At 42.4% G+C, this 24,309-nt stretch overlaps 1 protein-coding gene across 4 annotated transcripts in view; it reads left to right on the top strand.

The window, feature by feature from the left end:
* The window catches only part of ZNF385B (zinc finger protein 385B), a gene marked incomplete at its 5' end in the record, with an annotated part of 556,508 nt that overhangs the window by 341,210 nt on the left and 190,989 nt on the right, over positions 1-24,309 (top strand). For all 4 annotated transcript variants that reach the window (XM_082261100.1, XM_082261101.1, XM_082261103.1 and 1 more), the window contains one exon: positions 11,000-11,142. In XM_082261100.1, coding sequence (XP_082117226.1) covers positions 11,000-11,142 — 143 coding nt within the window. The remainder of the gene's footprint in view (positions 1-10,999; positions 11,143-24,309) is intronic.

A 24,309-nucleotide genomic window follows, 5' to 3' on the forward strand; every position in this document is an offset into this window, starting at 1 on the left:
CCCCATAGCCCAGACATATGAAGAATACGAGAGATTGTTGTCACATGTACCACACAGCCAGTACTTGTCAGTTATTCCTGCAACTCCTTTAATCTTGCTGTAGGACTCTTGGCAGCCTCCCTGACCAGTTTTCTTCTCGTCTTTTCATCAACTTCAGAGGGACGTCCAGTTCTTGGTAATGTCACTGTTTTGCCATTATGTCTCCACTTGATGATGATGACGGTCTTCACTGTGTTAAATGGTATATCTATTGCCTTGGAAATTCTTTTATACCCTTCTCCTGACTGATACCTTTTAAAAATAAGATCCCTCTGATGTGTTGGAAGCTCTCTGTGGACCATGGCTATTGCTGTAGAATGTGACTAAGAAAATGTCAGGAAAGACCTACTAGAACAGATGAACTTTATTTGGGGTTAATCAGAGGCACTTTAAATGATGGCAGGTGTGTACTGATTCGTATTTCACATGAGTTTGAATGTGACTGCTTAATTCTGAACACAGCTACATCCCCAGTTATAAGAGGGTGTGCACACTTATGCAACCACATTATTTTTTTTTTATTTCCTCCCTAAAAGATTTCAGTTTTTTTTTCAATTGAGTTGTAAACACTACAGATATATGTGCCCAGGTCAAATGTTATGATAAGGGTTTACTTCCACTTTAAAGACTTGACCACTGGAAAACGTACCCCCCTTCATGACCAGGCCATTTTTTCCGATATGGCCTGCATTAATTTAACTGACAGTTGTGTGGTAATGCGACGCTGTACCCAAACAAAATGTATGCCCTTTTTCCCACAAATAGAGCTTTCTTTTTGTGGTATTTGATCACTACCGGATTTTTTTCGCTGTGAACAAAAAAAGACCGACACATTTTAAAAAAACAACAATATTTTTTAAATCAAATTTCTTGATAAAATTAGCATAATATGTATTTTGCTACATGTTTTTGGTAAAATACATTCCATTAAGCGCATATTGATTGGTTTGCGCAAAAGTTATAGCATCTACAAACTATGGTATATATACTGGAATTCTTATTTTTTTTACCAGTAATGGTGGCGACTTGTAGCAGGAGTGCAATTTTGCATTTGGACACTAACTGACTCTTTTGACATTTTTTTCTTAATGCATTCTATGCATTAAGCCTTCTGTGTGTAGCAGCCACCATCTGCCCTCCTAATACTTACCTAAGCCCCATCTCTATCTAGCCATGTCCATGAGTCCCTCTGCCGTCCGGGACTCTCCCTCCTGATTGGCTGAGACACAGCAACGGCGCCATTGGCACCCGCTGCTGTCAATTAAAGTAAGTTAGCAAATCAAGAGAGAGAGGGGGGTGGGGCTGAATGGCAGCTCCGTGTCTAAATGGACTCACGGAGCTGCAGCTCTGCTTGGGTGCCTCCCCGTAGCAAGCTGCTTGCTGTGGGGGCACTCAGCAGGAGGGAGGGGCCAGGAGCAGCAATGGGGGACCCGAGAAGAGGAGGATCTGGACTGCTCTGTGCAAAACCACTGCACAGAGCAGGTAAGTATAACAGGTTTGCTTTTTGTTTTTTTAAAACACGAGACTTTACAATCACTTTAACTTCTTTAGCAAAATGAATCAGGCTTTCATGGTTGCATACGTTGTACGACATTTTTCATCCAGAACTAAATTAAAAAGATGCTTCCTGTGCTTTATACCAGCCCATAGGTCACCAGCATATCTTAATGGACAAAGAAAGCTACACTTGCCAGTATCAAAACATCCATGTAATTAGAAGCAATGGTGTTCCATTGATATGGATGTATACAAGCACAAATTGCCTTAGAATATCAGATGAATGTTATTAAACTCATTGCTATCACTGACTTGAAGATTTCATTGTTTTCATGCCGCATAGTAAGTTCATATTATGGCAATATTTCACCCGCTGAGTTTAATCACAGTTCATTTTATCACAGTGCAGAGATCTCTGATATCCTTCTGTGATGTAGATTGAGAGAAGTAGGATGAAGGTGTGCACTGAAACCGCGAGCCTGCCTGCAGCATTGTGCTCCCGTCTTAGATGAATGTGCTAAAGCATACATTATGTTTCTATTAGCTGCTTAGACATTTTTGATCTGCTCCAATATCCTGCCTAGATAATACTTTTACAACTTTTTTTTAAGGAACCAAGAAATATTATGTGGTCAGACAGCATTCTAATACAGAACATTTTCTAAGACGCAGATTGCAATTACTAACAAAAAATAATCGAAAACAGTATCTCTCCTGTGTGGTCTTCGTAATCACCACCTAGGTTCTTGCTGCCCCCTCAGGACTAAGGGTATTCAAATATACTGAAAAACAACAACAAGAGAAGGGGGCACCGACCTTGTGCATTACCACTTAAAAAATGTATTAAAATACAAAAAAGCATATATTGTACTCACAAGCGCATGATAATAGCACACAGCCAAAAGTACCACTCTTGGCTCTGAAGAAGAGGGTTCTCCCTCGAAACACGTCAGCCAGGCATATGAAGACGCCATCACGTCACCCAGCACTATAGGAGTATTCTGGCGGTCCTGGAGGCGATTGGTTCTATTTTCCTTACATGTGTGCTATTATCATGCGTTTGTGAGTACAATGTATGCTTTTTTGGATTTTAATACATTTTTTTAAGTGGTAATGCAGGAGGTCGGTGCACCCTTATTTTACAGATTGCAATTAGCCAAGGGATTTTTTTTAATATACCTCCCAGCAGTGGCAAATGTAAAGGGAGCTTGTTGGCGAAATACTTAAAGCGGAACTCCACTTTTGTTGAGAAAAAAACATTCCTACCTTTTGTTATTCTGAAGAAATCGCTGTTTGTTCCTCTGTGCCTCTGTCCTGAGTCGGTCAAATGAGAGTGGTTTCATAATTATCTATCAGCTGTGGCAGCTGCAGGGCTTTAATGAGAAAAAGCTGCTGAGCCTGCATTTGCATTCCAAATAAAATTGATGTCCTTTTTTTCCACAAATAGAGCTTTCTTTTGGTGGTATTTGATCACCTCTGCGGTTTTTATTTTTTTGCTTTAAAAAAAAACAATTTTGAAAAAAAAAACAATATTTTTTACTTTCTGCTATATAACACAGCTGATAAAAAAATATAAAAAAAAATCACATTTTTTCATCAGTTTAGGCCAATATGTATTCTGCTACCTTTTATTTGTTAACAAAAAATCCCAATAAGCGTATATAGATTGGTTTGCGCAAACATTATAGCGTCTACAGACGATGCAATGTTTTTATGGAATTTTTATTTATTTTTTTATATTTTTACTAGTAATGGAGGCGATCAGTGATTTTTAGCGGGACTGCGACACTGCAGCACACAAATCGAACATCTAACTGATACTTTTGGGGACCAGTGACACCAATACAGTGATCAGTGCTAAAAAGATGCACTGTTACTGTACTAATGACACTGGTAGGGAAGGGGTTAACACCAGGAGCGATCAAAGGGTTAAATGTGTCCTTAGGGGGTGCTTTCTAACTGTGGGGGGGATGTATTTACTGAATGAACGCAGGGACCTGTGTTCCTAAATAAGAGGAACACAGGATCCCTGTGTTCATAACTGACAGAACAGCGGTCTGCCGTGTTTACAATGGCAGACCACGGTTCTGTCTCCCCGGGGAGCGATCGCGGGTGCCCGGCGGCAATCCCGGCCATCGGACCTGCAAATTGGCTTCCCCTGTGGTCAATGGGCGTGCGTGCCTCCGGCGGCACGGGTGTGCCCCTGCTAGCGGTCCCCCGATGCGACGTACAGGTACATCGTTTCGCGGGACAGAGCCAACCTGCCGCTGTATATGTATGGTGGCTGGTCGGCGAGTGGTTAAGTTATGCTATGTGAGTGGGAACATGTAACGAATAAAAAGTAGGTGTTATCCAAATTTGGAGGCAAAAGTGGAAATACACTTTAAAGTAATCATTAAAACAATAATACCAATATATTTATTTATTTATTTATTTCAGGTTCTTTTATAGCGCTGTCAATTTACGCAGTGCTTTACATATACATTGCACATTCACATCAGTATATAAATACATTTGGAATAAATGGGTAAATGGTATTTGAATTTGTTCCACTTTATTCCAAAATATATGTGAGGCTGAAGCTGCCATGCACCTGGCAGATATCTGGGCACAGATGTAGTTTGCTGGGTTCCAAGGACTTCCTGATAGGTAAAGAGGAGCTGAATGAGGAATTTCCTACTAATGCATTTTCAATGTCTTTTAACCACTTGCCGACCGCCGCACGACTATCTACGTCGGCGGTCAGCCCCTCACAGGCAAACTAACGTAGGGCTACGTTGCTTGCTTGTGAGGGTCTAGGGAGCGAGCGCGCGCCCCCGGAGGCGCGCTCCCGCTCCCGCGTGGTCACTGACCCCCCCGCGCGTGTGACTAGCGGACCCGATGTCCGCCGGCCACTCGGCGATCGGCGGGGGAGAGGGAGAATGTCAGGCAGCTTGTGTAAACAAGCTGCCTGTCATTCTCCTCGCTGCAAAGACACCGATCACATGGATCTACTATGTAGATCCGTTGATCAGTGTCCTTACAGCTGAAGCCACAGCCAATCACAGTAGAAAGCACGCCCCTAGGGACACACACAGCCCCTCCCTCCCAAATAAAGTTAACCCCTTCACTACCAGTGTATTTTTACAGTAACAGTGCATATATATAGCACTGATTACTGTAGAAATGTCACTGGTAACCCCAAAAGTGTCAAAAATGTCAGTCAAGGGTCCGATCTGTCCGCCGCAATGTCGCAGTACCGCAAAAAAAATCGCAGATCGCCGCCATTACGCGTTAAAAAAAAAACAACAAAAATGACAAAAATCTTTCCCTTTGTTAGTAAACGCGATAACTTTTGCGCAAACCAATCAAAATACGCTTTTTGCGATTTTTTTTACCAAACATAGGTAGCATAAAACAAATTGGCCGAAAATGTTAAAAAATTTTGATTTTTACATTTTTTTTTGGGGGAATTTCATATAAAAAAATGTGAAAAATATTGTTATTTTTGCAAAATTGACGCTCTTTTTTTGTTTATAGCGCGTGATCAAAAAATCGCACAGGTGATCAAATACCACCAAAAGAAAGCTCTGTTTGTGGGAAAAAAGGACGCCAAATTCGTTTAGGTACAGCGTCGCACGACCGCGCAATTGTCCGTTAAAGTCACGCAGTGCCGAATCGCAAAATACCCCCTGGTCGGAATGGGGGTAAAATCTTCCGGGGCTTAAGTGGTTAAAGCACAATCACATTTTTTTTAATGGAGCAAAATTATGATGCTGATTATTTTTCTTCGTCGCCTGTTTGCAGAGTGGTTATGTAATGAATGAGTCATGTGACCAGTGCTTAATAATGTAGAACAATTCCTATCTTGCAGGCACTGATTTTCATTAGAAAATGTGTTTGTTAAATACAAGTTTTACTTATAAAAAAAAAAAAAGGTATTGAATCTCTTCAAGGAAGTCAATTACTTTGCATTATTTTTCCTTGCTGTTGGAGAATGTCCCAATAATGAATGTTTCAGTTCTTTTATATTACTTGATTGCTCACGTTTTATTCCAATAGTTGCTTATAATTAAAGTTGTGCGCTGCATCCTAAATATAGCGCATTCTTTGTCTGCAAAGCCAAGGGAGTTGCAGATAAGTTTCTCTTCCCAGAATAACCCAATCATCACTTTGTTACTCTTATAATAATCTCCCTTTAGGGAATTCTCCTTCTCTGAAAGGACTGCACTTGTTTTCAAACTGTGTAACATAGCAACCTTGTGTTAAAAATAATACTGCGCCGCTTAATTAATTGGTGACGTGCAGTTTTCACATATTTAGTCCTGGCTCATTTTGTAAAAGAAAAACATGGCTCCATCTCTTGCCCTTTTAGTGCTGCACCTGATACCCGCATGCTACAGATCTTTAACCCCTTAACCCCCGGAAGGTTTTACCCCCTTAATGACCAGGCCATTTTTTGCGTTACGGCACTGTGCTACTTTAACAATTGCGCAGTCGTGCGATGCGGTACCCAAATAAAATTGATGTCCTTTTTTTCCCCACAAATAGAGCTTTCTTTTGGTGGTATTTGATCACCTCTGCGGTTTTTATTTTTTGCGCTATAAACAAAAAATATAAAATAAAAACCTATTTTGAAAGAAAAAAACACAATATTTTTTACTTTCTGCTATAAAACATATCCAATGAAAAAATGTAAAAAATCTAATTTCTTCATAAATTTAGGCCAATATATATTCTGCTTGGTAAAAAAAAAAAAATCCCAATAAGTGTATATTGATTGGTTTGTGCAAATGTTATCGCGTCTACAAACTATAGGATATTTTTATGGCATTTTTATTTATTTATTTTTTTACTGGTAATGGCGGCAATCAATGATTTTTAGCGTAACTGCGGGCAAGTCGGACACCTAACTGATGCTTTTGACACTTTTTTGAGGACCAGTGACACTAATACAGTGATCAACGCTAAAAATTGGCACTGTTGCTGTACTAATGATGGCAGGGAATGGGTCAACTTCAGGGGTGATCAGAGGGTTAAATGTGTCCCTAGGGTGTGCTTTCTAACTGTGGAGGGGGTTGCTCCGGCTGGATGAAGACAGAGATCGGTGTTCCTGCTTAGCAGGAACACAAGATCTTTATCTTCTCCCCTGTCAGAACGGCGATCTGCCTTGTTTATATAGGCAGACCACCACTCTGCCTCTCTCAGGAACAATCGCGGGTGGCTGGCGTATTATCGGGTCTGCCGGAACCACTGATTGGCTCCCCCTCTGTCCAGTCAGTGTGCGAACAAGCCTCCAGTGGTGCGCCTGCGCCACCTAGTGACTATTGCACAGAATTACATACAGGTATATGATTTCGTGCAATAGAGCCACTTTGCTGCAGTAAATGTATGTTAGGCAGTCGGCAAGCGGTTAAAGGGATACTCTGGGTTTGTGAAAACTTGTATATATTGTATGCTGAGAATATTTAAAGGCTTTAGTAAAGAGAACTTCATATCAAAAAAGCACACGTTTCTTTATATATAATTTATTAAAGCTTTGTGTTTTATCCAAATTGTTTTTTTTTTTCATAAAAAACTATATTCTTAATTGATCATTAAAGTGACACTAAACGATAACCTTATTCTCCAAAACAATTCCATATGCAACCACTACTGAATGACCCTGTAATCTATCTTTTAAATTTAGATTATCTTAATAAATTGTGCTTTATTGTGTTTTACTGCCCCCTTGTAATGTCCTCTGTGAGCTCCCCAACCTCTACCTTTCCCTCTTCCATTTATTTGGAATGAGAAGTGTATGTTAGTTGTGGTCATGTGCCCTGCTCTATGCACACTATTCATCTCATAATTCACCATCCCTAGTCTATCTCGGGAGTGAGAAGGGGAGGGTGGCTGCATACAGTGGGACCATAGAGAATAAATGTAGCCACCCTCTAACAGGAAGTCAGGAAAAAAAGGAATTTTGACATTTGGAAGAGGAGACTGGGAGCAATATAAGGTTTTTAGGTTTTAAATACATACTTAAAAATGAAAAACATTTTTTTTTTCATTTAAACCAGAGTTTATAGCCTATTTAGGTAAAATGGGTTTGCGCTTCCCTAAGGAGAAAAGATAGTCATTCTCCTAGGACACTAGAAAAAAACTGAAGCTGGTGGGGTTGTACCTGGCTAACTAATATCTTTTTTGTTTGCCAATTCTCCTGTGGGTAGCAGTATAACCCAGTCAGCTCAAAATGTCCTTCTTACCCTGTGCCCCTAAAGTGACATTACACTAATGTGCATTAAAAAACAGTCAAAACAAAACACTGTGTAAGCTAAGTATACAATCAAATATAATTAGGTACAACATTCAGTTATGTAATTAATAATTATTTTCTTTATAAAGTGGTTCAGTTACTTTTTTGCAAACTAATTACAGTTTGTCTGTTTTTTTTTTAAGAAAAACAGACAAAAATAGATGCTTGTTTCCTTCCAACCATCTTCAGAAAACTCTATTCCCACCTAATTCAGCCCTAAGCTAGGGTGGAAAATACATCATTTATATACTGAAGTTTATATGCAGTGCTTTAAACAAGTATTCAAACCATTGAAATTTTCCACATTTTGTCATGTTACAACCAAAAAAGCAAATGTATTTTATTGGGGATTTTATGTAATAGACCAACACAAAGTGACACTTAATTGTGAAGTGGAAGCAAAATGAGAAATGATTTTCCAATTTGTTTTTACAAATAAATATCTGAAAAGTGTGGCATGCATTTGTATTCAGCCCCCCTGAATCAATACTTTGTAGAACCACCTTTCGCTGCAATTATAGAAGCAAGCCGTTTTGGGTATGTCTCTACCAGCTTTGCACATCTAGGAAGTGACATTTTTGCCCATTCTTCTTTGCAAAATAGCTCAAGCTCTGTCAGATTGGACGGAGAGCATCGGTGAACAGCAATTTTCAATCTTGCCGCAGATTCTCAATTGGATTTAGGTCTGGGTTTTGACTGGTCATTCTAACACATGAATATGCTTTCATCTAAACCATTCCATTGGAGCTCTGGCTATATGTTTAAGGTCATTGTCATGCTAGAAGGTGAACCTCCGCCCAGTCTCAAGACTTTTGGAAACTCTAACAGGTTTTCTTCTATGATTGCCCTGTATTTGGCTCCATCCATCTTCCCATCAACTCTACAGCTTCCCTGTCCCTGCTGAAGAAAAGCATTACCAACAACATGATGCTGCCACCACCATGGTTCACTGTGGGGATTGTTTGTTTAGGGTTATGTGCATTGTTAGTTTTGCTTTTAGGTCAAAAAGTTACATTTTGGTCTCATTTGACCAGAGCACCTTCTTCCACATGTTTACTGTGTCCCCCAGACGGCTTCTCGCAAACTGCAAACTGAATTTCTTATGGCTTTCTTTCAACAATGGCTTTCTTCTTGCCACTTTTCCATAAAGACCAGATTTGTGGAGTGCACGACTATTAGTTGTCCTGTGGACAGATTCTCCCACCTGAGCTGTGGATCTCTGCAGCTCCTCCAGAGCTACCTTGGGCCTCTTGGCTGCTTCTCTGATTAATGTTCTCCTTGCCCAGCCTGTCAGTTTAGGTGGACGGCCATGTCTTGGTAGGTTTGCAGATGTGCCAAATATTTTCCATTTTTAGATGATGGATTGAACAGTTCTTTGTGAGATGTTCAAAGGTTGGAATATTTTTTATAACCTTGCTTTAACCTCCCTGGCGGTATACTTCTTTCCGATTTTAGGTGCTGAAAGAGGTACCATTATTTTGCTAGTAATGCTTAAGGACGAGCAGCCCAAACCAACTATTTACATTTGATTTTTTTTTTACTGTGCGTTCTTCTTTATAACATCTCGGATATGATAAAGTTTGAAACACAAAATCCTAAATTTTAAAATATAATAAATAACTATAAATAAGTTAAAGTGTATATATATATATATATATATATATATATATATATGTGTGTGTGTGTGTGTGTGTGTGTGTGTGTGTGTGTGTGTGTGTGTGTATGTGTATATATATATATATATAGATATGTACAGTATGTGTGTGTGTATACATGTGTATAAAAAGTACAGTAAAACTGCAGGAAATGGCACTGGGTGGCAAACTAATGTCAATTTATTTTAATTTGTAATGTAATCCAATAGGATTACAATATATCAGTATGTTTGTGTGGTTTACTATTTGAATTTGCCACCGGTTCCACCCCCCTGCGAGCGTCACATCGCAGGAGACGGAAGTCGGGGCTCAGAGCATTGGGCGGAAGATCCGGCCGCCGTATGCTGCAAGGACACATCGTGGGATCCCGGGGACAAGGTAAGTAACCTCTACCAGGATCCAGCAATGCTCCCTGGCGGTTCCCCAAGTGTGGCTCGGGGTTACCGCTAATGGCACTAAGATTTCACCCCGAGCCACACTCGGGAATACCGCTAAGGAGATTAAACTTCTCCACAACTTTGTAGCTGACCTGTCTGGTGGGTTCCTTGGCTTTCATGATGCTGTTTGTTCACTAAGGTTCTCTAACAAACCTCTGAGGGCTTCACAGAACAGCTGTATTTATACTGAGATTAAATTACACACAGGTGGACTAGATTTTAGTTAGGGGTATCAGAGTAAATGGGGCTGAATACAAATGCACTTCACACTTTTCAGATATTTATTTGTAAAAAATGTTGAAAACCATTTATCATTTTCCTTCCACTTCACAATTATGTGCCACTTTGTGTTGGTCCATTACATAAAATCCCCCAAGAAAAAATAATTTACGTTTTTGGTTGTATCATGGCCAAATGTGGAAAATTTGAGGGGTATGAATACTTTTTCAAGGCACTTTACTGTAGTTTAGAAATTGCAATAGATATAGTTGGGAGTCATAAAATACAATAAAACTTTTATAGTAGACAAAACTTGCAGAAGCTTTACCTGCCCTTAGGTAAGCCATAGATTATGTAATTTGCTCGATTCCCCCATCAAATCCACACCACAGTGCCATTGTATTCTCCTGGCAGGGATCCTTCCCTGCCGGCAGAACATGATTAGTGTTTCCGGCTATAGCCAGCACCACTAATGTTTTGGGAAAACTCAGACAGGCTGATTTTACACAAGTCAATCTATAGATTAGCTTGTCCAGGGTGCCCATACATGGATCAAAATTCGTCCAGTCCCTGCTGAACCAGCCAAACTTCGATCCATGTATGGCCTGCTTTTCCATTTTCTCATCTGCATTATTAGCAGTATTATCAGCATTGTATATATTACCAAGTGTAGTAAGGCTCATGTTTGTCACCTCATTAAGGACTTGTGGCTCTCCTCTAAGGTGTGAGGCAGAGATGCATAGATAAGATATGTACTGTGCAAATGGATTTATCTGTCAAAATATACAAAGTCTACTGTACGTAAGTTCTCAGCTGTACCTTTTAAATTGTACATGTGAGATGGAATATATGATTGCTCATTTTGTATTTTGCAGGAAGTACATGTCATACCACCACCCTCCCTGCGTTAGTACGGACCCCGAGCCTCATGATGCAGCCATCCCTGGATATCAAACCATTCATATCATTTCCAATGGATAACAGTCCTAACGTTGGTCTTTTCCCAAACTTTAACACAGTAAGTAGCATTACTATTTTCCACTGTATGTTTAAAGAGTATGGAAATATTTTTTATTGCAGAATCATACTTACCTAGGTGGATGCAGCATTGGTCCGATGCAGCATCTGTCCCCTGCTGGCTTTAAGGCTGAGAACTGAGCGATCAAACACAGCTGATCACTTGGTTCTCAGAGCTCCCTGAGCACATTGCGGGTGACTGTCACTCACTGGCTCTCTGCTCTGCTCCCCCTCCCCCCCCTGCACTGGGATGTGGAGGGGATGGGAGCAGCCGGCTTAGACTCTTAGTAGGTCGCTGAGAGGCTGAGCCAGGTGCTGGTTAAGGCATGTGAGCGGATCCCAACCATATGGTCACGATCTTTCCCGAGCCTGGACTGGCTCTGTGACATCAGCCGACAGTGGGCTTTAGCCTGCTGTCTGCCGAAAACGGGTCACAGGAGTGTAGAACGAACTACACTCCTGTGATCCACAGGAGAAATACAACCAAATGAGCTTTGGCCGTAATTCTCCATTATTTTACAAATTTGATTCAAGAGCAATCACGTGAAGAACATTCATGACTTTCTCATGACTTCCACATTTTTTTAATTGCAGAATCATACTTACCTAGGTGGATGCAGCATTGCTCCGATGCTGCATCTGTCCCTTGCTGGCTCTAAGGCTGAGAACCAAGCGATCAAACACCGCTGATCAATTGGTTCTCAGAGTTCCCTGAGCACATTGCGGGTGACTGTCACTCACTGGCTCTCTGCTCTGCCCCCCTCCCCCCCCCGCACTAGGATGTGGAGGGGATGGGAGCAGCCAGCTCAGACTCTTAGTGGGTCGCTGAGAGGCTGAGCCAGGTGCTGGTTAAGGCATGTGGGTGGATCCCAACTATATGGTCACGATCTTTCCCGAGCCTGGACTGGTTCTGTGACATCAGCCGACAATGGGTTTTAGCCTGTTGTTTACTTCTTCTTTAATTTTACAAATTTGATTCAAGGGCAATCATGTGAAGAACAATCATGACTTTCTCCTGACTTCCACCTTTTTTTTTTTTTTTTATTGCAGAATCATACTTACCTAGCTGGATGCAGCATTGGTCCGATGCTGCATCTGTCCCCTGCTGGCTCCAAGGCTGAGAACCGAGCGATCAAACACCGCTGATCACTTGGTTATCAGAGCTCCCTGAGCATATTGCGGGTGATTGTCACTCTTCTCTGTGCCCCCCCCCCCCCATCTCACTGGGATGGGGATGTGGAGGGGTCAAGAGCGGCTGGCTATAACTCTTAGAGGCCCGCTGAGAGGCTGAGCTGGGTGCTGGTCCAGTCATGTGGTCGGATCCCAACCATATGGTCGCGATCTTTCCCAAGCCTGGACTGGCTCTGTGACATCAGCCGACAGTGGGCTTTAGCCTGCTGTCTGCTGAAAACGGGTCACATGAGTGCAGAACGAACTACACTCCTGTGATCCACAGGAGAAGTAAAGCCAAATGAGCTTTGGCTGTACTTCTCCTTTAATTTTACAAATTTGATTCAAGGGCAATCATGTGTAGAACAATCATGATGACTTTCTCAAGACTTCCACATTTTTACAAGTTTGCTTTTCCATGTTTTAGTTATTGTGTAAAATATAATTTAAAATTTAGGTGCAACTCTGATGACTTTCATCCTCCAATTATTTGCAAGGTAAAACACTTTATTTTTATTTCTCTGAAAAGTGAAATTTCCCCTCATTCACTAAACTCTGGGGGGAAAATCCCTTGAAGTGTGCAACTTCCTTTGCAAAGTGAATTTGCCTTCAGTAAATCAAACCAACATTCATTTCATTATGAAAACGACTATCAATATACCTATAGCATGGGTTCCCGGAGTAGGTTAAAGGAAGCAGGTGCTGCAGTAACAGCCAGCTGGATACTAGAAACTTCACAAATCAATGTACATTTACCAGCACACCATGGGTTTTCAAGTAACGTCCAAAGGTGCAACTCTTCCGCTGTGATGTGATCGCTTTGAATAAAACCTTTGGATATTATTTGAAGATCCATGGTGTGTTGGCAAATATGTATGTTGATCGATTATAAAAAAGGAGCAGGATGCACAACCACTTTGCAGCACTGCAATTTAGGAAGCAGAGATTGCATATGTAATCAACAAACTTGGCTGTCTTCACACTTATATACATACAATATATAATCTCCTATTGTTTACAGAAATAAGTGTTTTAAATATAAAAAAAAAAATTCCCTTGCAATGCAACCTTCTTTGCAAAGTGAAAAAATATGTTTTTCCGCGCTAGGATATAAGTAGCAGGCTGAAGCCTACCTCTCATATCACCCCCAAAGGGGTATGCAAGCAAAAAGTATAAAGGGAGGAATAGGTGGCGCTGCTTGGGGGACAAACTAAAGTATGTCAAAACAGTAGGTGAAAATATGTGAAAATGCAGACTCCTAATAAACCTCGCCTGAAAGTGCAGGAGATCTGACAAGTATCAATAATGTAAAAAAAAACTGTGAACAATTACAGCACAAATAAATAAAGTGCTTATGTGCAAAGAGTACATATATAAACCCAACAAAATGTGTCAATAAAAAGTGACTAAAATTATTCCACATGAAAAATGTGTAAAAAAAAAATATTTCAATCAATAAATAAGTCCATAACTCAAATAAAAATCCATTAGAAGAAGAAATAGAAAAATAAAAAAAACGAAATGACGAAGTGCCAGTGATTTTCCAATCTTCAATGATAAACCGTGACTGTGGGTACACTCGTGCTCCGCCTCTCTCCCAGATCCACACTCACCAGAGAGAAGAACCCCTACAGGGGTAATGAGCATCAATCACAGACTGTATATGGCTTTTCCTATACGTGCCCATTAGTAAAGACCTCGGATATATGGACCACAAACGCCAATCTCTTAGGTACTCACTCACAGTTACCATGGGTATGTAGAAATGGAAACAAATGTCTATTTGCAAAGTGATCTATGATACAGCTTATCTTAAAAAGAAAAGACATTGAGCACACTATACACTCCTTTTACTTAGGCCGAGCAATGGTTTCTCTGTAATACAACACCTTTTAAACACACAGGCGTCAGATTTGAGCGTTTTAAAATCTTCCTTATATCTGTCGTGCCAGCTAGTTATTTAGAAAACAAACATGGAATGGTAGGTTTCCTCATGAATGCGCTTAGGGTTGAATTGCAGTGTAGGAGACCGCATGTTATCAGGGAAGGTCTTTCTCTGTGCAGTTTCAAGTGAGGGAATTGATTTTTTTTCTTAACTGGAAAGAGCAAATTGATTTTGGGTTTCATCTCACCAAATGCTGTTTTCGTATGGATTTAAATCAATGTTTCATCCAGAAGGATGAGTAATATGTTTGCTTAGAGGGGTGCTTACACCTTTGACGTTTCTTGTCAAGGTTTCATAAAGCTATCATATAAAAATGCATTTAGTGTTCTGAAATGTAAATTGTGTTTCATAAAGCTATGTAATGTGTTTACTTTTTACATAACTGCATCTATCATGTAAGATCAGTTGTATAATTATCTGACAATTATGACCCATAAAAGTCACAGACTTTACATACTGTAAAAGAGCTATTAGGCTAAGTTCACACCGGCATTAAAATCAGGCGTTTGAGGGGCATTAAAAACACCCCTCAAATGCCTATGCAAATGAAGCAACGCACAGCACATAGTGCTGTTCAACTTATATATATAGGAAGCGTTATCATTGCTTTGCTTCAAAATTGAAGCCATATGTCGAGTCAAGAAGCGTTTGAAGCCTTTCAACTCCTCCCATTCGAGGCTATGGTATCGTGCCACAACTACACTGAAATACCATTGCAGCGCATTAGTACAATGAAAATTGTAGTTGGTTGTTAAGGAACAGGCCTAGAAGCCGGCTGCCTCACCCTTAACAACCGATGAGTCATTAGCTGTCAGCGGGAACCCTGAATGAAAAAAAAAATGTTGATAAACAAAAAAGGCATGGAGTCCCCCCCTCCTAGTCCATTTGAGTCTGGTATGGATCTTGAAGGGGAACCCCACGCCAATATTTAAAAAGGAAACGGTGTGGGGTTCCCCTCCAAAATCCATACCGGACCCTTATCCGAGCATGCAGCCCAGCAGGTTCGGAAAGGGGGGGGGGTGAGCGTCACAGCTTCCAGAGTGCAGTTGCTGTTTAACTCATACTGTAACTTGAGGATAGTCTGTGGACCTCATATTCTTTCCTTTATTTCCATTGGAGTTTGAGAGAATAAAAGGAAGTTTTCGGTGGCAAGAGGAATAGGCATTTATTTAGGCACTTGTGTATGACATGAATTTGTTTTTTTTTTACTCCCTGGTTTGATTAAAGTTTTATATGGGGTGTACAGAAGCACATATTTTGTCTTATTGTTAGCTCTATATGGTATTTTGCCTTTAAAGGCCTGAACACACTGTAATGGACCATTTCAGCAGACAAGGGGTTAAAATCTGTTTAGGCGATATGCCCCTTTCTGAGAGACAGGCACAGCTACTGCAGAACACCAAACTCCCGAACTGGCTACAAAATAGCACTCCAACCTGGAACCTCACGAATAGCTGCTAGCAGACGAACAAGAAAAGCATACATCAGCTTACACTCCTAGCAATCGGTCTCCAACAGCATACAGTCAGTGAATCCCCCCAATAATGAGACAAAGCTCCGAGTTGAGGTTAAAACAGGAACAACAACAACATTTATTGGAAGAACACAGCACACTTTTATACAGAATTTGGAACATCCTTCCTCCAACAACCGCTTTCCCATTGGTCAATTTCACAGTACCTGCAGTCCCCCATAAGGTCCTCTCCAGACATGCAAATGAGGGCTCGAAAATGAGTCAGTAGTGATTGGTCAGATAGCTTGACCAGGAGGGCTGCTATGCAAATGAGGACTTGAAAATGAGTCAACAGGGATTGGTCAGATAGCTTTGACCAATGCAAGGAGACAGAAGCCCCAGGGGGCAAGCAATGTAAACTATAGTCAGACACAGAACAATGGTTCCCTAACGAGCCCTCAATACACATTACTCTGAGTGTCAATACCTCCCTTAGCAGACAACAGGTGAGGTCATTAGCACACCTGACAAAAGGTGAATGGGGAGCCACCTTAGACAGCCCGTCTCCTCAGAACTTCCTGTAATGACCATATTAGGAGTTGACTTCCTGTTCAGAGAGCTCATGGCAAATGGGAACAAAAATCTTCATATTACAAGGGAGACATTATTCTTGAATATGACTGTCCCATTTGTAGTAGTCCAAACCATAGTGTCAGTGTTCACCACCCTCCTGGTCACCCTGCATCCATAACAGATGCAGGGTGACTTAAACATAAGAAAGCCACACAAGGCTGGATATAGTGCCTCCCAACCTCTTTAAAGGAATTTGGGGTCCACAACCCCCATGCCCAAAGTGACTCCTGTCACATTTCTCCCCTTTTCCAAACAGACTAACAGGGTATCTGACCTTCTGCCGGTCAGTGCCCTTGTTAGTCCAGCAGCCCACCCACAAAACAGAAACAGCAGTACAGCCTACCCAAAATAACTGGTTACTACACCTGGGTAGAAGAGAAATTTGTCCATGTCCAGGTGCCTCACCTTGGCTGTATGGGGGGCTGGTAGACTGCCTTGGTGGGTTGCTGAGTGGGCAGAGACCAGCGGTACTCTGCCCTGGTGCCAGCGCTACCACAGAAGTAGCCTGGTTGGAGACGGGTTGTTGGAGGGGGAGACCGCCTGTCTCCCCTTTAGATACACCACCATGCTGCTGTGGGGGAAGACCGACTGTCTTCCCTTTGGCTAAACAGCCCTGTTGCTGGGGGTCAGGACCGACTGTCCCTACCCCCTGTGCTGTGAGTGCAGAGACCACGGTCCCACCTGCACTGTTGGGGGGCTTACTGTCTCCCCCTGGTACATTAAGCTGTCGCTGGGGAGAGGGGGTAACAAGCTCCTCTCCCGATAGAACACTCTGCCCATTAATGATCCACTGCTGGGGAGAGGTGGTAACAATCTCCTCTCCCATACATACTTCCAGTCTTTGCGGAGGGAGACCGACTGTCTCTCCTCCCAATACAGAGTTCTGCTGCTGGGGAAAGGAGACTGGGCTCTCTATTCCCTGCTGGATACTCTGCCGCTGGGGAATGGAGACTGGGCTCCCAATTCCCGGCACATCACACTGCCGCTGGGGAGGGAGGACACTGCTCTCCTCTCCCTGGACTTCCCACTGCCTTCCTGGCATATCACTCTGCTGCTGGGGGGCAGGCACAACTACCTCTACCCCCTGTAACTCAGCCAGCTGCTGGGGAGGGAGGACGCTGCTCTCCTCTCCCTGTACTTCACACTGCCTTCCTGGCATATCACTTTGCTGCTGGGGGGCAGGAACAACTACCTCTGCCCCCTGTAACTCAGCCTGCCTCTCGAGAATGGAGACTGGGCTCCCAATTCCCAATAAATCAGGCTGCCGCTGGGGAATGGAGACTGGGTTCTCCTCTTCCCTTAACTGTACCTGCCGCTGGAGTTCCTCCCAACGTGCCAGCTGGCCCTCTCTCTCTGCCCTGTCTAGCAGAGTCCCAAACACTAAGTTCTTCGCGAACCGCTTGGATCTCTCCAGTGGATTGGGTCCGAAGAAGCTCATCTGTAACCACACCATACAGTCATATTCTTTCAGAGAATATCTGTACTCCACTGCTGGTTCCATGCTGGTGCTGTCAGGGTCGCTGTACTTGGACATGTGTTGCCCTCAATTGTAAAATCCAGAGCAATGGTGTCTCCTGTAGCTGTCCTTCTGGCTGTAGGAACGATCCCGCTGCTTGCCACCAATTGTTACGGACCGTTTCAGCAGACAAGGGGTTAAAATCCGTTTAGGCGATATGCCCCTTTCTGAGAGACAGGCACAGCTACTGCAGAACACCAAACTCCCGAACTGGCTACAAAATAGCACTCCAACCTGGAACCTCACGAATAGCTGCTAGCAGACGAACAGGAAAAGCATACATCAGCTTACACTCCTAGCAATCAGTCTCCAACAGCATACAGTGAATCCCCCCAATAACGAGACAAAGCTCAGAGTTGAGGTTAAAACAGGAACAACAACAACATTTATTGGAAGAACACAGCACACTTTTATACAGAATTTGGAACATCCTTCCCCCAACAACCGCTTTCCCATTGGTCAATTTCACAGTACCTGCAGTCCCCCATAAGGTCCTCCAGACATGCAAATGAGGGCTCGAAAATGAGTCAGTAGTGATTGGTCAGATAGCTTGACCAGGAGGGCTGCTATGCAAATGAGGACTTGAAAATGAGTCAACAGGGATTGGTCAGATAGCTTTGACCAATGCAAGGAGACAGAAGCCCCAGGGGGCAATCAATTTAAACTATAGTCAGACACAGAACAATGGTTCCCTAACGAGCCCTCAATACACATTACTCTGAGTGTCAATACCTCCCTTAGCAGACAACAGGTGAGGTCATTAGCACACCTGACAAAAGGTGAATGGGGAGCCACCTTAGACAGCCCGTCTCCTCAGAACTTCCTGTAATGACCATATTAGGAGTTGACTTCCTGTTCAGAGAGCTCATGGCAAATGGGAACAAAAATCTTCATATTACAAGGGAGACATTATTCTTGAATATGACTGTCCCATTTGTAGTAGTCCAAACCATAGTGTCAGTGTTCACCACCCTCCTGGTCACCCTGCATCCATAACAGATGCAGGGTGACTTAAACATAAGAAAGCCACACAAGGCTGGACATAGTGCCTCCCAACCTCTTTAAAGGAATTTGGGGTCCACAACCCCCATGCCCAAAGTGACTCCTGTCACACACACTATCCCGCACCCTAAACTGCAGTGTTAAAGTAAAGTAAATGTTATTCAATTAGGAATTACAACAAGCTGAAGTTATTTTTTCAAGACCACCTATCAGATTTCAACTTTCACTGTAGGATTGATACTGATTGAGGCAGGGGCGTAACTACGGGGGTAACAGGGGTTGCAATTGCAACCGGGCCCCATGCTCCAGGAGGCCTGTGCGGCTCCCCTGTACACCTGGATAGGAGGGGCAGCGGGGGCAGCATGTAGAGAAATCACTGTCCTCCTTTTTCCCCCTGTGTCCTCCTATCCAGTTCACTTGTGTTCTGCTGTCTCTGGACCCCTGTGTGCTCCCCTGGTCCCCCCCCCCCTACTGTGATGCCCCTCCCCCCCCCCACTGTGCTGCTCCTGCCAGCTGCTGCAGGGGATGTGTCACAATAGAGAACCAGGAAGGGGTCGGTAAATATATAATTTACCAGCTCCTTCCTTTTCTGAATGGACAGAGTCATAGTCAGTGACATTGGAAAAAAATAAAATAAAATGATAAAAAAATAATACAATTAAAATACCAAAAAATAAAAACTACTGACATCAGTGGGTGAACTTCCAGGATCGCACTTCCAGGATCGCAAAGGTCACACTTGCGACCGTGCCTTGGAATTCCACCACCGTTGGGAGGCCCCAAGATGGCAGGAAGGGGACCCACTGCAGAACTTGTGAAAGGGTCCTGCTGTGGGACCGTAATAAAGGGCCCCACAAAAAATGTAAAGGGCCCCAGGATCAGTAGGAAGAGCCCCAGGTTTGAAGGGAAGGGCCCCGACCAGGAGTCCGGGGAGGCCTTCATGGTTCCTTGCAACGGGGCCCTGAAGGTTCTAGTTGCGCCTCTGGATTGAGGACTGATGACAATTTCGTAGAATGATAAATAAGACCCAAAAGGGTAGATTCCACAAATCTGGAGAAAAGAATATGAGCATAAAAGTGGGGTTTTGCCAGTAGCCACCATTTAGATTTCATCTTTCATTTTATGGAAACAATAAATGGATAATGATTGGTTACTATGAGCAACAATTTTACTTTGATGTTCATTTTTTTTTCCAGTTTTAGTGACCCAGCTTGGATGTGTTTTAATACATGGTAATGCAGTATAGCTTATGCTATGGGGTAATTACCTAAATGCCAATAGGCAGTTTGCTTTGCAAGGGTAGTTGCAATTTTCAGAGGAGTTAGCTCCAGGGCTTAGTGAATGAGTTGAAGCTCTTCTGACTTCCATCATCCAATTATGTGCAAGCAAAAAATCATTTTTTATTTTTATTTTGCTTGCGCATGCTTGGGTATTCTTTTGCAAAGTGAAACGTCACATTCATTTTTTGCCTTTAGTAAATCAAGCATTATATCTCTAAACTATCATCTCAGGGTTCTATAAGACCAAAATGAGCCTTTCCAATTCATCCTCTCTGAAACGAGCTTACTGCCATCAGTTTCCAGTTTTAAAAGGCATGTCCTCTTCTGTCTGATACAAATGGTTTGCCCTACTAACTAGACAGAATTTAGCCGGCTGACCTTGTTTGATGCTGAGCTTTAGAGAGTGACCTTAGAATTAAGCACTATTCATTGAGTGTTATTAAGCCATGATTACAAAAGAATGTGTCCTAGAGCAAAAATACAGTCTGACTAATGCTTCCTAAAAATCGAAATAACAAGAACTAGCTGAATTTAACCACATTTGTGTGCTATTAACAAAAAAATATCTGGTACATTAGCATCCATTGATCACACCATCTCAAACGTCATATATTTACTATATTATTTTATGGAATTCTTCAAGTTTTGTAAAAAGATTAATTAACCACTTCCGGACCGCCTGCCACATATTTACTGCATCAGGGTGGCCCGGCTGCGCAAAATCACGTACATTTACATGCTTTTGTGCAGGAGACGTTGGGGGCGCGCACGGGCCACTGGAGTGCCACTGCTGCTGTGATTGGGCACAGCAGGAGCCAATCAGTGGGTACGGCAGCCGCAATGGCCGCCAGGACCCGCGATTGTAAACAAGGCAGATTTCTGTTCTGTCACAGAGGAAGATAGAGATCTTGTGTTTCAGCTAAGCTGAACCCTGTGTAGAGCAGACACCCGCGCCTCAGCTGGGATGATGTTGCAAGCGGTGGATATTCCGTGTATCCATGGAGATGGAACGGTGCGGTCTACAACTACATGCGCAGGCGATGACGTCAATCAGCCGCACTCAAGGAACAAGGAACAGACTCAGATGGACAGCTCCTTCAGTGTAGAAACAAACGGCCCCATTACCATGAAGACATGTTTCTCAAAGTTAGGTTTATCTGTTATTTCACAAGATAGCCTCAACCAGAAGTGCTCCCAAAATGTTGGTGCAACATACGTATGTGTAATGTACAGTAGTGATGCTCATCTCCATCTAGCGGCTGATGTGCACACTACTTAGTTCAATGTTACCCCACTAGAGTGTGCGCACCAGAGACCTTCAGAAACCTGTGAGGGGGGCCCCTATAGTTTCAAATGCCTAGGGACCTCCACAGAGTTTAAAGGGGTTGTAAAGATTCAGATTTTTTAAAATAAAAATAACAAACATGTTATGCTTACCTGCTCTATGCATGGGTTTTGCACAGATGAGCGCAGATCCTTCTCTTCTGGGGTGCTCTGGTGGAGCTCCTGGCTCCTCCTCTTCATCGGGTGCCCCCACGGAAAGCAAATTTTTATGGGGGCACCCGTACGGGCACGCTCCTTAGTCCTGCTGCTGCGTCCAGTGACACAGAGAGTGGAACTCGACCCCGCCTCAGGCTCCCATGTCTGGATTTAATTGACAGCAGCGGAAGCCAATGGATCCTGTTGCTATCAATCTTTTCATTGAGATGAGAGCCAGCGACTGGAGCCACTGGGCTCGTGCATGGTGCTGGAACAATTGGGCTCTCAGGTAAGAAAAAGGGGGGGGGGTCTGGGGGGGCATTGCAGGAAAGAAGGTTTTTCACCTCAATGCATAGAATGCATTGAGGTGAATACTTTGAGACTTTATAATTTCTTTAAACTGGCTCCGTAAATTTGGCTGAGTGTGGGGGAGGTGGTGGATACAAAGACAAGGTTTTTAAAGTAGCAGTTAACTCTTTGCTTTCTCTGCATAACAAATTTTAATTTTAATTAAAGAGTAAAGGCAAATAGAGAAGAATGTGTTGACTATTTGAAAAGCACTGTATGTGTGGGAATTCACATATTATAGAAGTTCGGTTTGTCAGAATTCAGAATGGGATTTCAAATTCTGTGTTTTGGTGTGCTGCACAAATTGTCTCTCCCATATAAATACCTGTAATGTTAATATTAATAATTTGCCTATAACTTCAGCTGTTTATATCCCTGGATGTGCTGGTGATTTGATATGTGGTTTTCACTGATGGTAAACTGCTCATCATATACTGAGACTAGTCTGAATTTCCCAGTTTCATGAAGCACTTTTTGGCATCTGCTTAGCTTCCACTTTGCTTTATGCCAGTTCTTATTTGGAATGTTTCTGAATTTAGTAATGACTCTTTTAGCAATTATAAATCATTACAGAATTCCACTTTTCCCAAAATATCAAACTGCAGCTAAAAATAGCAAATGTATTAAATCTGTTAGAATTAGTCATTTAGTGTTTTTTTATTGTTATTTTAAGGTAAATATGCTCACTATTATCAACTAACAATAGCAATAGCTCCGTAAACATGCATCTGTTTTATCTCTTTACCTACAATGAATGCAATCGAAAGGAGAGAGCAGAAGCTGTTTCCTCAGTAAAGGGGTCACCAAAGGTCTGCTGGAGAATGATGAAGACAAGATACCTGTCTGATGAGACATATGCTCTGTGGACAAATACTTGTTAGGGGAACCAGCACTGTGTTCCTCTTGAGGACTAGTCAAAGGTTTTGTTTTGTAGAAGGGAGGCCTTTATGACCTGTGCTTCTGGAGCCCCGGACCAACTATCCAGACAACCCTACTCATTAAAACTCTACTGAGGGTAAAACTTCCAGCAGTGACTTATGTTAAAGCCAGTTGTACAATGACAGCAGAACAGTCGTTATGTCTAAAGTGATCTTTTAAAGAACATGTTACATAGTAAATGTATCTTTCTTTCATATAGTTTACCTAAAGGCAAAACTTATTTTTTTCAGTTCTGGATAGACTGCAGAGGGTTTATAATATCTGAAAGGTTTTGCTCTCTGTGCCCATTAGGGAGATTCACCATCTCTATTTGTCCTGTTCACCATTGTCACCGAAAGTGAAAGAAAATGCCATATTTTGGCTTGTCAACAGAACGTGATGGAAAATCTTCCAATGTGGACACCAGTTCTAGTGACCCTGGTGAGAGCTAGTGACTCCCTAATTTTGGGAGGATTTCCTCTCACATCCTGTTTTGACTATCGGGCAGGAAGTGAGAAAAATCACCCCAATGGGGCATAGATGGCAAAAAAAAATCTAAAATGGAAAAAAGTTTTGTCTTTAATTCTGCTTTAAAGTTAAATGTTTATCCTCTCTTTTCAAGACCTGATTGCTTTTTCAGCTACCCCAAAGCTATCATAACAGTGCTTAACCCCTGCATGAGGAATGACGTCATATGATCACATCATGTTTTCTTGCAGTAACATGCAGCCACATGCAACTTCCCGTCACTTGTATTAGATACAACTTTGCAACCATAAACAGTATTAAAAAGTGATCCTTATTAGAATTTAGCAAACTGACTGCTGTTATTCTAGGGGTGGACAGCTCTTCTGCATATAGATTCCATGGCAGACCCCCTAGCAATCCTAACATACCAGGCCCAGCCAAACAGTTCTGCCTTTAAATCTGGACATTCCTTCAAATGACAGATTCAAGTCACAGGAAACCTGTTGTGATTGGTCATAGCAGGCTTTTTGGGGAAAGAAGTTCAGGAGTTGGTCTTATTTATGAAATAGTACATGCAGAGCCAGATTTTTGTAGAGCTAACATAGCTGATGTCCCAGGGAGTCAAGGCTGCCAGGGCACACAGCCACCCCCACATTATACTGTCAACAGTAATGCATTGCATAAAAAGTACCTGACTGACACCCTGCCTGTGCAGTCTGATTAGATCCTTGTTGTTGATGCCCATAAACAGGCTGTATGTAGATACAGTATGGACAGACTATGACTTTCAGCCTCTTAATACCGAGTCTCAGCATGTCTTCGGCATCCATGATGTCACAGAGAAACATGGTGGTGCGGGATCAAGCGCTGCCAGAAGAGAAGAAGCTCTCAGCTGGACAGTGCTGGGTGAGTGAGTATCAAAAGTTAACAGAACTCACCACCAAGTAGGTAAGGTA

The sequence above is a fragment of the Pelophylax lessonae genome, assembly GCF_965119305.1.
Source record: "Pelophylax lessonae genome assembly, chromosome: 6".
Taxonomy (NCBI): Eukaryota; Metazoa; Chordata; class Amphibia; order Anura; family Ranidae; genus Pelophylax; species Pelophylax lessonae.